Source organism: Podarcis melisellensis, assembly GCF_964234715.1.
Source record: "Podarcis melisellensis genome assembly, chromosome: 1".
In the NCBI taxonomy this organism is placed as follows: Eukaryota; Metazoa; Chordata; class Lepidosauria; order Squamata; family Lacertidae; genus Podarcis; species Podarcis melisellensis.
The window spans coordinates 75,412,510-75,430,389 of NC_138528.1; the positions used below are offsets into that span (position 1 = coordinate 75,412,510).

At 43.0% G+C, this 17,880-nt stretch overlaps 1 protein-coding gene across 11 annotated transcripts in view; it reads right to left on the minus strand.

Annotated features, from left to right (window-relative positions):
• The window catches only part of TSPAN4 (tetraspanin 4), a 504,081-nt gene that overhangs the window by 62,534 nt on the left and 423,667 nt on the right, over positions 1-17,880 (minus strand). For all 11 annotated transcript variants that reach the window (XM_081922518.1, XM_081922512.1, XM_081922516.1 and 8 more), the window contains one exon: positions 4,069-4,260. In XM_081922518.1, the coding sequence (XP_081778644.1) occupies positions 4,069-4,131 (63 nt within the window). In that variant the 5' untranslated portion in view covers positions 4,132-4,260. The remainder of the gene's footprint in view (positions 1-4,068; positions 4,261-17,880) is intronic.

Consider the following 17,880-nt stretch of genomic DNA (forward strand, 5'->3'; position numbering starts at 1 on the left):
AGGTCTGATGTCCCCATATGTTATTCAGGTCAGCTAAAAATAGACTGAGGAAAGTTTAACAGGGGGAAAAGGGTTTATGTCTAAGGGTTATATCTAGGGTTTTATATCTTAATTTACATCTCATTGTCTGGGCCTTCAGCAATGGCTCTGCCTACTAATTAAAACAAATGAGAGGAGCATGGTGTGGGGAGACCCTCTGGCTTTATCTAGGCTCTGAAAAATGAACTTCAAATAACTCCCTTTGTAAAAGAATAAAGGAGAACGGAAGGGAGCTTGGAAAGAACTCAGCTAGTGAGAGGGGCAATTAGTACTTTTCAATCAACAGGCAATGAAAAGGTCCATCTACAATTATCCACAGAAAGAGACCTGCTTTTTCTCCAATTTTCTCAGTGATAGAGCACCTGCTTTACACACAAAAGGTCCAAGGTTTAGTTCCGAGCATGTAAATCTGGGAAAGATAAAACCCTGGAGAGCTGTTGCCTCTCACTGTAGACAATACTGAGTTAGCTGGACCAATGTTCTTTCTCAATACAAGGCAGCTTCCAATGTTCAGTCTGGTCGGGGAGAAACAACAGCTGTAGGACCATCACCTTATTCTCCTGGATATGCAGGTTTCCTCATGGAGGTCGTAGGAGCCAAAGATGTGACTTCCTCCACCTGCATTCTAAAGTGCTACACAATCCAGAAAAGACTTTGGTTTCTTCGTCCGCTAGAGTTTAGAAGGACCATAGCTCAGTGGCAGAGCGCATGGTTTGCATGCCAAGGGTCTCATGTTCCCCCCTCTGTATCGCCAGGTAAGTCTGCAAAAGACCCATGTCTGGAAACTTGGAAAGCTGCAGTCAAGCGGTGTAGATTATCTTTTGCTGATCTGTTTTGGGACTGCAACTCTCAGCAGTCCAACATGGTCAATAGCCAGACAGGGTGGGCAAACAGGTGGGGATTGACTGGGTGAGAAGGGATCATGTTGGAAGCCTTGAAAGAAGCACCAGTACACCCCTTCCCCAAAAGGCCATCCCTAGACCAAGAGGTACTCAACAACTATAGGTCAGTGATAAATATCCCCTTCCTTTCTGGTAATTCAGGAACTTAAGAAGCTGCCTTATGCTGTGTTGGACCCTTGGCCCAGCTATTTCTGCATTTTCTAAGTGGACTGGTAGTAGCTCTTTGAGGTTTCCGACCAGCCTTGTTTGGAGATGTCAGAGACTGAACCTGGAACTTTTTGCATGCTCTGCAAAAAAGCCGGAGCTCTTTCACAAAGGACGCCTCTTGCCAGCCAACTGACTTACAGATGTCACCTCCCTCCCTCCCTACTCCTGTCTCAAGCCATTAAAACAACAGAAGCTGAAACACCAGACAAGGATCAATACCTACAACTTTGTGTGGGAAAACTATGGACAGAAAATCATTCACAGGACAATCTCTTACCATTCTCCCTCACACATCTTTTAACATCTCGCTAGTCAAATTCCCTGTCACTGGTAAGAGTTTTGGGCGTCAGTTCTTTCAATAAAGCTGGAAACAGAATGCTTTTTAGAAGCCTATTTCAGGTACATTTTCTTCTTTCCCCCCTTAATATATAGGCCTGTCACAGATGAGACTCTGAAGCTTGGGCACCTTTGAAAAAAATGACACCTGAAAGCCAATTCACATGCCTAGTAGACTCATGGTGCTTTTCTTTTCTTTTCTTCTTCTAAATTCCAGCTATGACATTCCCTGCTTATTGTGAGTAGGCCAACACAAGCAGAAAATAAAAATAAATGCTCAGTTTGAATGTCACAGCCAAAACATATTGAGGTGATTTGAAGAGGTGTGCAAAAAAATCCAGTTTGACGATGGAACCAATTTCCTGGGCTGGTGGGGTGGGTGAGTGCTGTCAGACCTGTTGGGGCTGCTTTAGCTTTGGATTTCCCAAGTCAGTCAGGGAGTTGGGTCTATGTTACTGTATACAGTCCTATCCTATGAAAACAGGAACCAAACTGCTTGTGGTTAACAAGTCAGAAGCCATATTGCTATTCTGAGGCCATTTTGGCATATAAGTGCACAGGGCTGAGCTGCACAGGGCCTTATATGTTAATACCAACATGTATTAAACATCTATGTAGCTGGGTTTCACCAATGTACTTAATGGTATCCCTGGGGATTTTCTGAATACACAAAGCCCCACACTGATGTTTTCTCACTGATGTAAAGGCCAGCAAAAAATAACAACCCACTGTCCACATACATAGGCACTGCACACTATACGAGGCACAGGAGGGCAAGATGACAGCTTTCCTCTCCGACATGGCAGGGTACAATTTAAGGTGTGCCGTACTTCAAGAAAATCAAGAAACAATGGGAACAAAATTGCCTCTAAGCTAACTTTCTTCTGCCTCTCATTTTTAGCTTTCAGCCTGCTCTAAATTGTGCTGACTGGAATGATTTAATGGGAATGACTGCTCCAGAATGAAAAGTAGCATTCAGTTCTGCTCACTGCCCTAAACTTTAACAAGAGGCAAAGGTTGCTAAGCAGCTATTTCAAACATGAGAGAGGTGAGGATCACCCAGATCACAAAGGGGACAGTTCAGATCACTTGCTGTGTACTACTGTCAGCCCCAAAATCACAGAAAAGTTGTTTTTCATTATCTATGACTGAGAAAGAACTTGTCCCAAACTCCATGTGATTTTTAAAATGAATTATGAACAAAATATCATAATTGCATAAAATACACAACAGAAAACAGAAGGAACCCTCGTGAAACCCCGTCTCATTTTGGCTCTCTAACACTACATGGTATGTGTGGGCATCTACACATTGGTGAGTTATTTCACCCAGTGCCTTTTTTGTAAAAAAAAATGTTTGGGGTACTCTCATTTTGTCTGAGACTCAGGAAACACTGTGACAGAAAATGAGGCCATCGGGGGTAGCAACGTAACTGACGATTCACCATGCTAGAGAAGAAACTACCGTATTTTTCGCTCTATAAGACTCACCAGACCACAAGACGCACCTAGTTTTTGGAGGAGGAAAAACAAGAAAAAAAATATTCTGAATCTCAGAGGCCAGAACAGCAAGAGGGATCGCTGCGCAGTGAAAGCAGCAATCCCTCTTGCTGTTCTGGCTTCTGGGATAGCTGCGCAACCTGCATTCGCTCCATAAGACGCACACACATTTCCCCTTACTTTTTAGGAGGCAAAAAGTGAGTCTTATAGAGCCAAAAATATGGTATTTTTAAAAAAAGAATTAGTTTCTTCTCCCGTTAGATTCACAAAATGTTTTGGTGTATATGTACCCCTGTGTCCCCCCAGGAAAAAGCACCTATTGCCACACTACCACCCAGTTCTGATGATTATATAAACTATGATTAATGCAACTGAGAATGAGCCATGTTAATTCTTAAACTCCTAATCCTCTCTCCTCATCTATATGTGAGAGGCGAAGACTGAAGGCTTCCACTTCCATTTTAAGAGCAACCCACAGCTCTGTATTATGTTTGAATCGGGGGGGGGGGGACTCTTTTAAACCCTCACTCAGCTTGCACATTCTTTTCTTCCATAACCATTCCAGGAAAATTATTAAAGTATTTCATATATTTGATAGTTAAAAGCAAATCATAGCTAAGAACTAAAAACAGGACAACCAGCTCTACAGGACTGCCATTTTTATCTTTATATTGGTGGTGGCTATGGTTTATCAAATAAACAAATAACAATGTTACTGATGTGCTCCCACTTTAAAAGTCTAAATTTATAATTTTTTTCATTATCTAGCTCAAGGGTTAAGAGCCTTGTTTTAAGTTGCCATTTTGTTAGCTAGGTGGCTCTCCTAGATGCACATTGGCATGTACCACATCATCCATAACTGCTTAATATGTATCTTGAATGCCATTCATAATCAGTGCATATGTCTTACCCCAGACAAAAACAGTTGGCTATTTCCAGCATATGGTGTTGAGGTGACTGTGCAATTAGAATGCACAGTACCCAACATTAAGAAAATGCTGTGCATCAATTCATTATCAACACAAGCACCCAGAGGCCACAAAGCAGGATGCAGGTAGACAACAGAACCATTATGTTATACTCACACTGAGCAGGAGGCACTTGTTTTCTTTGATGGCTCCTATGCACCCCACAAAGCCAATGATCATTACAAAAGTCCCTGTGATGATCAGCAGATTGGCAGCTGACAGGGAAGGGAAGGAAGAAGAGAGGGTAGCGAAGTTCCCTTGGGTAACTGCTAGCCATATGCCAACTCCAAGGATCCCACAGCCTCCCAGCTAGGAGAAAAAACAAAACAAAAGGAGACATAAGATTAGACAGTTGCACTTCCAAGGAAGCTATTATCATAATCATCACCACCAGTATCCTTCATTATCACTAATAGCAGACGTAGCAGTATCTAAGAAGCACAAAATATAGCTATAATTAGTTTTACAGTTATGCATATTTCTATTCATCAAAATCACACAGTGCACATAGCCTGGTAGAGTATCATCCATTAGGACTGATGCACAGTTATGCTGGGTGCATTTATGAACATAGTAAGCGAGAGACTCTGATTCCTTAAAGCCTTCACATGAAAGAGACAAGGGAGAAAGAACGAGCAGGAGGTATGGAAGTGTTGTGATCACCCCTCTCACAGGCAGATATGGAAATTTGGACTAGTCTCATGAAGAAAGAATGCCGCACAGCTGGGATTGGAAATTAAGCCCAAGGATTTCGACAGAGTGCTTTTGCTCAAATTGACATTTTTTGCTTAAAGGACATGCACACACTGAGAGAAGCTAATGAAGTCTTGGTGTAGCTGGAGACTAAAAGAGAGTCGCAAAATAATGAAGGCAGTTCAGATATTTGGAATTTCAAGGCAAGAACCAGCTGCAATCTTGCTCTCTGCTGTTGCCAAACAATGCACAGATCTTTCCTCTATTGTTCCTTTCCCAACTGAGATGTGTGCCAAGGACAGCCATATTCTCAAAACTGCTCAAGGACTGGATTCCGTCCCATCTCATTTCCAACAGGAGGTGTGTCTTCAAGGAACCTCCATTGTGAGACTCCTGCAGAATCCACTACCATTATCCAAATCATATACTGTGTATGCAAGATATAGGGCTGGTGATAACCTTGCATTTCAAGCTCCCCTACCAGGAAATAAGAAAGCTGCTTTTCAAGTAAGAGATGGTACCACAGGCTCATGCTCTCAATCTGGTTGTGGGGAGAGTAACATGGATGAGAAAAATGAGGGCAGAGAGCAAATGTGACATTTTTCCAGACACTCATCAAAGGTAGCTCCACATACAGTACATTGCAAGGCTTGCTGTAACCATGGCATCTGTCACCATGGCCAGAACTACCCTCTTCCATGAATGGGCACAATTGGGATATCACTTAACCTGCACAAAGGCACTCCTGGCCACAATGCCCAACTGGACATCCAGGTTCAAGACTGAGTTCAGGAGCACCCCCAAGCTATGAAACTGTGTTTTTAAGGGACGTGCTACCCTATCTAGTATAGGTGAAATCCCAGTTCCTACACTAGGTCTTTTACTGAATTAACTTGGCACCAATCAGAGTATTCATCCTACTATGAACAGCAGGTTTGTAGGGGGAGGTTTATGATTCCAGCTAGAATCATGGCAGGGGCAAAGACTTAAATCCCTCTCATCTCATCCCCCTCATCCCCATGCAAGTTACTTGTTTAAAACAACTGACCCACAAGGCCAAACGAGATGAGTAAAATCCTGTCTGGATTAGCCTTCAGTCAGTATCTAGTCTACACAGCAAACCTTTATTAATTTGTGGTTTATAACGGTGAGCAAATGCTAACATTTGCAATGATTCATATAGAAATGCCAAAAATTAAGCAGAAAAAACAAAATAAAAGGGATTTTGCATGAGACCAATCACAAAGAATAATGCCATTTAAGTTCCTTGCCTTTCAAAACTGAGATTTAGAACTGCACATTAACCATCTCAAAAGGCCAAAAGAGAAACTATGCATGCAAGACAGATGTGCCATTTTCACTCAAACAATAGAGAAAATATTAACTAAATGTCTGCAAGAAGGGCGTGGGTTGTAAAAAGAAAGAAGGGGTCATAGAAAATCTTTAGAATTAGAAGATGTTAGGAAAAAAGAAAGCCAAGAACACATCATATGACTATTCAGACAATTACACACATAGCATTTACACATAGGATTCTGTCTGAAGCAGCATACTCCCATCTTATACCCTCCAACATTTCTCTGATGAAAACAGGGACATCCAGCTCAACAACAGCAAGAAGAATTGTTTATTTGTACCCCACCCATCTGTCTGGATTGCCCCAGCCATTCTGGGCAACTTCCAATGTATATAAAAACATAATAAAACATTAAAAAACTCCCCTATATGGGGCTGCCTTCAAATCTAAAGTTTGTATATAGGAGATGCTATATTAACCATTAATGTCTTAAGTATATGCTTGAAACAATTATATAACCAGATTGTTGCTAAAACTTTTGTTATAATGGAAAATATTTTTTTATTGGTAAAATGCAGTCAGACACATTCTATGCACTAAAGTATGTCTCTACCACTTCCCCTGATAACTGTATACTAATGAGAAAGGTACAGTTGCCTGATAGTAGATAGTACACTTTGAAATCTATGAGGATGGTGAGGTCGGCCAAGTTGAGGTGGTGGCCTCTACTTAGTAGAATGAATTGTTCATACAAAGATTCCTCTGAGCCTCCTTGCCTTTAAGAAACATAAATATTTATCCCTGAGCCTTTTCTAAGGTCTATTGGGCCATATGAAAACAACTGCTTTTCATGCAGTTTGGTTACTCTTTATGTAGACTCTTAAAATGTTTATTGTGAATAGTTTTGCGGGTACTGCATGTAAAGGATACTAGGAGAGGGGTTTCTGGTCAGGTGCGACATAGGTAAGAAATAAAATAGCAAGGGATATAATTGTTCTAGGGGTTGCTCGTGTGTAAGTTGCTGCCACTCCTGGCTAGGTTGCCTGGTTGAACCCTTTCTCTCTGGACAGCCTTTCACTCGTGGCTGTCTCAGTCGCTGGCAGAATCCGTCAGTGGGCGTTTCTTGAACTTCTTCCAGCAAAGAAGTTCTTTGACGCCGAGTCCCCTCCTACTCTCCCTGCGCGGAAGTCTTCTGCGCAGGGAGGGTGTGGGCAGCGGAGTACCCGTGCTCTCCCCGCTGGTCTCCGGCGAGAAGTCTTGGAGCCTCCTCTCCGATTCCCCCATCTGCCCCCCTTCTCCACTGGTGTTACACTGATTTCCTTCCCCAGCAGATGGGCTGCCTCTCTCCCTACTGGGACCCTCTCCGGCATCCCTCCGGAGCCTTCCCTCCGCCTCTGGCTCCGATGGCAGTTCCCTGACAAGGGACTTTGAAACAAACAAAGAAATGCGCTTTAAAAGTTTTGTTTTCAGGGTTGTCTGATGCCTGTCTGTTTTGATTTTTTTTACCCTTGACATCCATGCTCCTGCAATTTATGGATAATTGTACTCGGTTATTAATGTATTGCCCTCCTCCGAACCTTCCGCTAGTTCCCCACCATTTCTTGTTTGCAGTGCCAAACAATTCACAGAAGAGTGATGAAACAATGACTCCTGACAGTTTTCAGAGCTTGCTGCTGTGTGGAATAAAACAAAAACCAAACCACTAACGGGGCTGGTTTTGATAGCTTTACTGTCTTCCAGAAGGCCCCCAAATTGTCACGGTGAAAGGAGACACTAATCACTGAAACAAAAGAGTGACAAAAACAAAAACAGAACTGCTAAGATGGCATGATATATTAGCAAATAAGTACCAGGCCTATATTGATTTCGCAGGAAATGTGTGAGGCAGGCCCTGTTTATCAAAGATGACACCTTCGGCTAGCTTCCTGATGACGGCAGCATTTATCCCGCCTTGAATTAAAATACAGCAAGTTCTGAATGATTGTAGTGAATAATTATTTTTGACACCTCCTCTTTCCTACCCAATTACAGCAGATATACTGCCACTTCTCTTCCTTATCTTTATTCTCCGGACAGCCTGAACAGGGGTAACACAAGAAGGACTTTCATGTAAGCTGGGCAACTCTTCTTCATTGTGAGCTGCCTTGGAGTTGCCAAGAGGTGAAGGAGAGCCTTCATTTTGAAAAGAAATTGTTTTCTTGAAAACATGTAAGCTGGTGTTGACAGAGTTTTTCATTTTTTTTAAAAAAAATCTTAGAACTCAGTCTTTCTGCTGATGGATTGGTACCTTGCTTCATGTTTTAGTATGGTGTTCTCTTTTTTATTGATGCTGCTGCACTTCGTAGATTGGGGTGGCTAACTTTTGCGGGGCCCATAGGCACAGCTGGAGTTATGAGACAGTGTTGTGAGCGCCACCTGCTCTGGTTACTGCCTCTCCCATGAGTTCATGTATCATGCAGATGAAAGCACACATGTATGGAGAGGGTAGCTGGTAAGTGGGTAAGCAGAGAACAACTTGAAGATCATAACGTTCACCTTGTTTTTAAGACAAGAATTGCAAGTCACCAAGAATCATTTTCTGAGCCAAGGAATAACAAAATTCAGCTACATCTCTACAAGCAGACTTGCTTCACCTATACACTAAGTAAACCATGAAGTCACTGCTTTGCGCACCCATCCCTCTTACATACAAACACTGGGGCGCAGCTGGGGGGTTGCAGACTTAGAGATTCTTGGTTATTAAGCAAGTTAGAAAGTAAATTATTCAGACTTCGATTGATCTTGCACTACTGTAAACAGAGTAATCCCAAGTAACTTCAAATATAAGAATTCAATTGGGTGCTTCAGTTCTGCACACATTTTATAATACGGTGGTAGAAATTGCCTCATTGTTCATCCTAACGGTCTTTGTGCCCCTAAGTGATCTTTATTGCTTTTATTGTCTAGAAAATGCATCTAATCAACAGCTCCTGGGTTTGTTATCAGATTAGGATCCACACACACTGCAGTGCCTTCTCATTTAGCTTTAAGTAAGCTTTTTTTTGCAACAACAGCACACACACAAAAACCCAGCTAACACTGGTCATGCATTATACATAGGGAATTGTGGGGGGAAATCTGTTCTTCTATTCAGTTGTATTTTACATCTGCTTATAGGGCTTAGTTGGAGAATGCTATGCTCTCAGAATAATTCTAGTTAATTTTCTGTGAGCACATTCTACTACAATTTTAACACCAAGGAAAATAAAATTGTCTCTTTCTTTTTACACTATAATATTATTTCAGAGGCATTAAGAAAGATTTCTAACAGCAATAGTTGGCCCCTTTCTGCTGTTTAGGAACTCTAAATTGTTGTTCCCATAACTCCCCAGGTTCACAACATGCGCTGACAGCTTTAGAAAAAATGTCAGAGCTGTTCATTCTAAGGCATCAACTTTAACAGAGCAAAAATCTCCTTAGAAAAATACTGAAAGGCCTATTTTGTTTCAGGAGTGGGAAGCTGCACACAATCAAAAAGACTTCCTCTTTACGCCCCAGGTTGTTTTCAGTTCATGTTGTTAGTTACACTTTGTCCATGATCTTGGCAGCTAAATGTTTTCCCTCGTAAAATTGCAACTGTTATATCCTGGACATGGGAACAATTTGGTGCCTTAAAAACACAGCATGGTTTGAGTGTTTCCAACTCAGCAGAAGGCTATAATGACAATGCTTTTAAGTCAAGTTATTTCTGAAGACCCTGACGACAGGGCTGGGGAAGCTGTATCCCTCCAGATGTTGCTGAACTCCTATTATCCCTAGCCATTGGCCATGCTGGCTGAAGCTGACAGGAGTTGGGAGTCCAGCAACATCTGGAAGGTCACAGTTTCCCCCACCACTGCCCTAGAGGGTACACATAGGGTGGGAGTCAACTAAATAGTTGCGTTAGTGTAAGGGTTTGCACGAATGCATCAGAATTCCCCCTTTTCCTCTCCCTGCACCATCCCTACATGTGCTCTGGAGTTTCGGGAGACCCCCAGAACAGATTTAGAGGGTGAATAGTAGGATGAAAAGAGGGAGAGGGTGTGTAGAACGTCATCCTTAGTGCTACAGTGAATACAGTACATAGTGGGCAAAGCTAGACGTGGCAAGCAACACCTTCTCCTGCTAGCCCGCCCTGTTCCCCATGACCTGGTGACAGTAACAGCAGAACCACCTTGAACTGGAGGTCTGAAGATGAGGCCTACCCTACCATGGCCTCTGTGTGTCCACAGTGCATAAGAGTCCTCTTCAGGAGCAGAAATGAACATCCAATTGGACAGGGATGGGAAACCTATGCCCCTCCAGATGTTATTGAAGTTCAGCTCCAATCATGCCTGGCCACTGACTATGCTGGCTGGGGCTTGAGGGGAGGTGGAGTCCAAAGCATCCAGAAGTCTGCAGGTTCCCTATTGCTGGTGTAGTGGGGAACAAGTCACTAGTAGTTCTAAGAAACCTTTCTGCAAGGCATGATTTCTGCTAACCCCTCCTACCCAGTGCAGCCTCCCCATGCCTCTCAAAAGCTTCTCTTGGTTGAAGGCCATCTGGAGCAGGAGCAGATATGGAATAGAGGGGTGCAATTGGTAAAGGGGATTTGGTAGAAATCAGGTGGCCTGCCTGGCACAATAAAAAGCACTTCAGCTAGAGAGGAGTCACCTCTGAATACAACTATGTATGCAACACTGAACATAGCTGTTGGCAAAAGGGAACCTGTGGATTGGATACAGGGATCCTAGTCTTCCAGCATCACATAGTGAACAGAACAATATCTTCTGCTTATTGCACTCCAAGCTCTAGTTCCTCGGCCTTGTACCTTATGGGGACACTGACCTGAAGAACACACATCTTCTAGGTCTAAATTCTCAAAAGCATCCTCAAAAGCTCACATGAACACAAAGGAATGTCACACGGGCTCATCATTGGCTGCAACACATAGATCTTGTTTTCTGCTTGGAACAGTGACCACAGCACTGCTCAACATAACATGTGAAAAGAAGGTACACACACACACACACACGTTGCCTAGAAAGTCTCACACAGCTGCATTTAGTTTCAGAAAGGGAATTCAAGTTCAAAATAAAATGAGAAGACTTCTAAAAAGGAAGTGAGGGTGGGGTTAGAGGAGGTTAAATTCCTTCAAGAAAAGATTTCCATTTTTAAAAGGAAGCCTTTACATCGCTAAAAGCAGTGTCAACCATTTCTTTTAAAAATGGGAATCTTGCCCAAATCAGAAACAGTTGCCGGCAAAACAAATGCACATCGATGAGGAGGCAAGCAAAGAAGGACTTTGGAAGAACAAATTGTTTAAAGGCATAAACATGAAACAAACATTGCTTTTAATGGTAGGGAGAGCTCCCCTCAGCATGCTTAGAACTGTGGCTCAGAAAAATTGCCCCAAATCTCAGAAATAGCCCAGTTTATTCTGAGTCCAATTCATACCTTAACTGGGAGCATGGCATGGTCCAATTCCTCCCCAACTGTCTGCCTGCCCAACAAGCCTCCTACCTGTCCACCTATGTCTCAGGGACGACTCAGGGAAACTCACTAGCAGTTGGTTCAGAACTCACTAGCAGTTGGTTTTATACCATGCATATTTATCTTATACAATTCATTACCACATGACTCAGTGGGGACCATTAGCTTGGATGGATTTTTAAAAGATTAGAGAAATCCATAGAGGACATGCACATGGAAGGTTATCTGCAATTATAGCAAAATGGAACCTCCATAATCAGAGTACGTATATACCTGGGAGTATACAACAAGGCCTTTATGTCCTGCTTACAGGTTTTCCAGAGGCACCTGTCTGGCTATTCTTAAGAACAGGGTGCTGGACTGGATGTGTCTGATCAAGCAAAACTCTTCTTCTGTTTGGCCCTGAAAACTGACTGTAAGGGAGGCTACCATTGGCTGTGAGTTTTTTGTGTGCCAGGATCTTCCTAGCAATGTCAATTCAATAAAGTGGTTTGGGGGCTCAGACCCCACCTCTGTCTTGTACTCAGTTTATTTTTTGGGGGGGGTATTCATTGTATTTTAGTATTAGCTCCCATGAAATGAGTGTTTGGAAACTGGCCCCCTCGCAGTACCAGCACAATTTTGTGAATGGGCGGGCCCCATAGCTGTCAATGTTTTCCCTTTTTTAAGGGAAATTCACTTATTCCGAATAGGATTCCTCGCAAGAAAAGGGAAAGGTTGACAGCAATGGCAGGTCCTTGTTCTCGGAGGCGGGAATGTGCAAGGATGGGGACAAATTAATAAAACGCCTCTTCTCACTCATCTCACCAAGCTGAAATCCAGAGAGAGAACAAATCCCCTTAAGACACAACAGTTAAATCCTGCCATTAGCTAAGATGGCGAGGTTTTTGCACACACTCCCCCCTTAGATGGATTAGATAGCTAAACCAGATTGTTTTTTAAGTGGCCATAAGGATCTTATTCAAGCTTGTCTAATTTCATAGGCATCAAGGACAAGAAGCTCGTCACCTTATGTGTTAACACTGAAGTTTGACAGCAGAAGTAGACCTAAAGCCAGGGACTTCTAAGTAATGGGCTCCATGTTCTTGCTACTTGAGATTCACACAAAACTGGTAACAGACGCTTGTTGCTCTAATACATGCTGAAGGATGCAAGATGAAGGAATAATCAGTTTGTGCAGAGGGAGGCAATGGTGTCACAAATCAAGTTTGACATGTACTGCTGTACAGAAAATATATAGTCCCCACACCTTGGTAAACATTGCCTCTGGTCCAGAAGTGGGGAGCTTGAGACCCTACAAAGGTTGCTGGTCTCCAACTCCCATTAGCTTAAGCCAGCCTTTGCCAATGGTCAGGGATGTTGGTAGCTGAAGTGCAGCAACATGGAGGGCCAAATATTTCCTTTCGCTGCTCTGGACAATTGAGACATTGACAAGGCAGCAGCTGAGGAGAGAGGGTTCTGGAGTACAGATCTGACTTTGTATGATAGCTAAGTTCAAGTGGCCCAAGGGGCAAGAATCCTCCAAAACAGGAGTGGGAAGGTCCACAGGCCTGACTATTTCCCAGAAGGGCAAACTGGGACATTGGGAGATTAGGTACCTCTGAAGGAAAACTGAAGGACCCATAAGCAGGCACGGACAAACACGCCAGGCAGAATTCAAGAAGAGACTGGTCACAGCAAGACAGAGAAAATTCCAGTCCATAAGCAGGTTCAAAGCACAGTCAAGTCATTCTAAGTAAGAGCTGCTAAACAGCCTTCCAGCAGTCACTTCCTGCCTCCTTTTACAATGTCTGCTGAGAGATGAAGTAAAGAAAAAGGGGAAGCTCAAATGGTGTCAAGTGAACCTCAGTTCCAAAGCTGGGAGGGGGGCATTCCTAAAACCTACATTATTTCCTGGTACCCCGGCTTTGCCCTCACATCAATAGCTCAGCAGTTGAGAGGAACAGATAGCCCATAGATGTTTGACAGGCAAGTTTCATAGGTACTGTAGTGCACACTAAAGCGGAACTGTCTACTACTTTTTCCTTGACCTATGACACATCTAGGAACATAAGAGCCAGACCATTGGACCATCTAGCTCAGTACTGTCTTCACATTCACCAGCACTGGTTTTCTAGGGTTTCACCCAGGGAACATTCGTAGCCCTAACAAGAGATGCTGGAGGTTGAACCTGGTACCTTCTGAACACAAAACAGATGCTCTGCCACTGAATTATGGACCTTTCCACTTGGCTTTGACCTTCATGAGTTTCTGAGGCCGTCCACCTGCTGATAATCAGATTCATTCCAAGTTCTTTCATTTCAGGAAGTCAGAACATCAGCTGCAAGGAGATGAGCCATCTCTCTGGTTGCCCCAACACAGTGGAATGACCTTGCCCAGAAGCCATTTTTATGTTCCTCCCATCTCAGTTTTTGTGACATCCATCTACAGTGGTACCTCTAGATGCGAACGAGATCCGTTCCGGAGCCCCGTTTGCATCTAGAAGCAAACGTAACCCGTGTCTGCGCGGGTCATGTTTTGGCACTTCTGCGCATGCGCGTGATGTCATTTTGAGCGTCTGCGCATGCGCAAGCAGCGAAACCCAGAAGTAACATGCTCTGTTACTTCTCGGTTGCCGCAGAGCGCAACTCGAATGCGCTCATCTCGAAGCACATTCAACCTGAGGTATGACTGTATTTGGACAGAAGGATGGCAAGCTTTCTGGAGGCTGCGTTGTTGAAAACTTTTTAAGGCAGCACTGCTCCACTTTTTGGTTTCTAAATGTATTTTGTGTATGTTGAATGGAGTGCTTTACCATTTTGTTGTAAAGTGCCTTGAGGAGTGGGGAAGACGGGTTTCAAATATTTTAATTAATTAAGCAAATTCACACACATATAGTGGGAAGTGTTCCTCGAACTTTGCAGAAGTTGTTTGCAAGCTGCTATGGTATGCTGTGCCAAAGTGGAACAAGATGATCCGTTCCCCCACCAACTGTGCTTTTCCTCCTGCTTGCTTTGCTTCCAAGCCACATTCAACCTCCCTTCCAAACTCATGGCAAGTCAGCCTGGCACGTAGGCCGCACGGCCGTAAGTAATAACACATCACACAACAGCTGCTTCTCTGTGACGGCTCTCATGGCGTTAGTTTACAACAAAATCTATTGCTTGCTGTATTTTCCTTTTCACACTCCTTCATTTTGTCCCAGTGTCATTTATTTCTCCTTTGTCCCATTGCATCAAGATTTGCTACAACCCTGAGGAATAGAATGAGTTTCAGATGTATGGGACGGAGTAAATCACAGAGAATTACAGCTGCCACTCCTTGCAGCTCTGAAGATGATAAACAGTGTGCGGTGATTAAAAATTAAAAGCTCTCTGAAACTAATTGTTTAGCCTGCCATCTCACATCCTTGTTATCTGCTTGAAAAATTAGCTTGAAACAAAAAGCTACAATCTGCAGTGCTGATACAGATTGGTTTTCTGAGCATCAAAACCAGCACATAAATTGGAATTGTGCATAAGAACATACCAACCTCTGCAAAACCCAAGCACACCCACGTTGTAGTCATGCTTGCTTCCATCAGTGAAGAATTGAGGTGTTCAGTGCAGCATCTGCTGCAACTTCCTTACTTCAGTTTCAGTTTATATAGCTGATGATGTGGGCAAGGTCCTTGTGACAATGCAGACATCAACGTGTCTCCTCAACCCTTGCCTCTCTTGGCTTATTACAGCCTGCCAAGTAGATCCAGAGTGTGCTCAACACATCCTTGCAGAAGGGAGTGGTCCCAGCTTATGGCGCAACAACTACTCGCAGACAAAACATATTATCTTTCAATCTGGGTTCTGGCCTGGTTACGTGACTGAATTGCCCTTTGTTGCCCTGATGGATGACACTTATCAGGAAAAGGACAGACCTAGTTTGGGCTTTTGATACTTTTGATCATGGTGTCCTTCTGAGCTGACTTAGTGGGATGGGTACTGGAGGCACTGTTTTAGAGTGGTTCTGTTCTTGCCTCCAGGGTCAGTTTCAGAGAACAGCATTGGGTGTTTGTCTTTTGCCTCCCTGGCAGTTGTGCTGTGGGGTGCCATATTGTGCCCAATGCTATTTAACATATATTTGAGTACATCTGGCACTATTTAGCAAGCCTTCAGGAAAATTATGTGCAGAGGTTCATGTCATTTCAGTTGGTGTAGCTATTGTTTTATGTCTTCAAGTAGCTTATTTGCTGTTGTCTTCACCCCTCCCTATTCCATGGAAGCCTGTCTGCCTGCCTGACCTAAGAACAGCTCTACTAGATCAAGCCAAAGGTCTATCTAGTCCAGAATTCTTTTCTCACAGGGGACAACCAGATGTTTACAAGAAACCCACAAGCAGGACCTGAGAGCAAGTGCATTCTCCCCACTTTCTCAGTAACTAGTATTCAGACAAGTACAAGTTCTAATACTGCCTGACTTGCTTCCCTGCCTCCTCATCAGTCTTGGAGAACTGGAATCATATCAGATTGCTGTATGAAGATCTCATTGTATTGAGCTGCAAACAGCAATTTATGAGATAAATCCAATATATGTAGCCAGAACTCCAATATATGTAGCTTTGCCTTGGGCTTTGTTCCTGGTTTGAGCTTTGGCTCACAATACTTGCCAATGTGCAGTTTACAGGGTGCTAGAAACAGCACAGTGCAATGGACCTGCTGCAAAGCCACTGCCTTGCCCAACTTTCCAGATGCCAATGTATAATTCGGCAGTGCCATCTGCTACAGCTTCGAACTTTATTCTGTTTGCCAATACAAATAATGTTTTGGTGTCCATAAACCTTCACATAGTATCTTTCATAAGAAGACCACTTCCAATAGGTTTTTGCCATGGTCTTTTTTCCCTGCCACTTTTTAAATAGTTTGCAAAATAGCACAATAATAGTTTTCATGTGCTTTGATCAGGAACTCACAAAATCCACCCACCTGCTTACCACAGGTGGGCATTCCTGGAACTTTGGCAAGAAGGATGCCTAAGAGCCTAAATACACTCCTCCGAGTTCACACTTGTGCTGCCATTTTGATGAGATAAGAAAAAAATGTCTCTCTCTTGCTGGTCCCCCCCCCCCCGCTTCCTTACCCACACTGCAGTGCTGATAAAGAAAAATTCATGCTTCTCTTTCAAGCCCTGCCTACACCAGTGAGGAAAGTGTATGTGTGTTGGGGATGTCTTATCTCATTTGCAGTAATGTTTTGAGAATATAAACTACCTTTTATGCTTTCTCCAAACTGCAATGCAAATGAGAAGCAAAACTTACTTCTTCTTTGAACAAGTACAGAGAGCTTGGAAGACAGGTGCAATGAGATTTGGATAAGTAAGGCAAAGTCTCTCCCACCATTTCTTGCCTTTCTAGACACCAGTACAAATGAGGCAGATTTCTGCATTTCCCACAACCCCACTGTGCATGACTGAGAATACAGATGAGGGGAAGGGGCCAGTGGAAGCGATAATAGAGGCTGGGTAGAAAGTCAAGTTAATATTTGTGGGTTCCAAGTCCTTTGCTGCCTGGTTTTGTAGACAGGGGTCAAGGTCATATTACTACAGATATTTTGGCTGATTCATACATCAGAATTGGCTCATTTGGGTAGTTAAGAGCTTACACGAGTGGTCTACTCATGTTATCAGTGAAACATGGTAGAGCGCTCATGAAGTACTATCTGTAGGTTCTCCAAGAGAAAAAAAATAAGCAAAATCCCTATTGCTTCAGTACTGTATGAACAACAGGGAAGGGGTGCAGCTAAGCAGTAGAACATATGCGTTGCATGCAGGATATCTCAGGTTCAATTTGTGATTAACAGAATCTCAGTATAAGGCACTTTCATATCCTCATAATATCTGCCATATCTGTCACCATTGTAAACGAGCCCCATTCCCTATACTGTGTCATACCATTATATTTAGATTAAACCAATCACCTTTTTAACAGGGGAAGATAGTTATCAATTGTACTAGCACAGAAGAGAAAGAGTTAAAAACCACAGAAGCTCTAACAAGGTTTTGTGGAATAGATGCCTCTTCAGTAGCTACGGTCATGCAGTGAATCTCCAGACCACAAAAACTGTACCACAATAAATTTGTTAGCCTTTAAGTTTCATGAGACTCTTGGAAGTTTTTGCTGGAACAAACTAACAGAGCTACCCCTCTGGAATAGAATACTCTGAAGGTGATGATTAACAAGGTCACAGCATCTAAACTTGCATATTCTCAAATCTTAATCAAAATGAAGCAGGGAATTTGAGCAGAACAGGAGATGAGTTTCAACAGAAAATGTACAATGAATACATATGTAAGACAAAAAGGGAGAGGAATATAAAGTGTGTGCATGTGATAGGGCGCGGGCGGAAATGATCAATTCACTTCAGGTTCCAGTTTTAAACAATGCAAACTTCAAAACGTTAAAACTGAGTCATCTGCTCTCAAAATGGTATTTCAAAAATG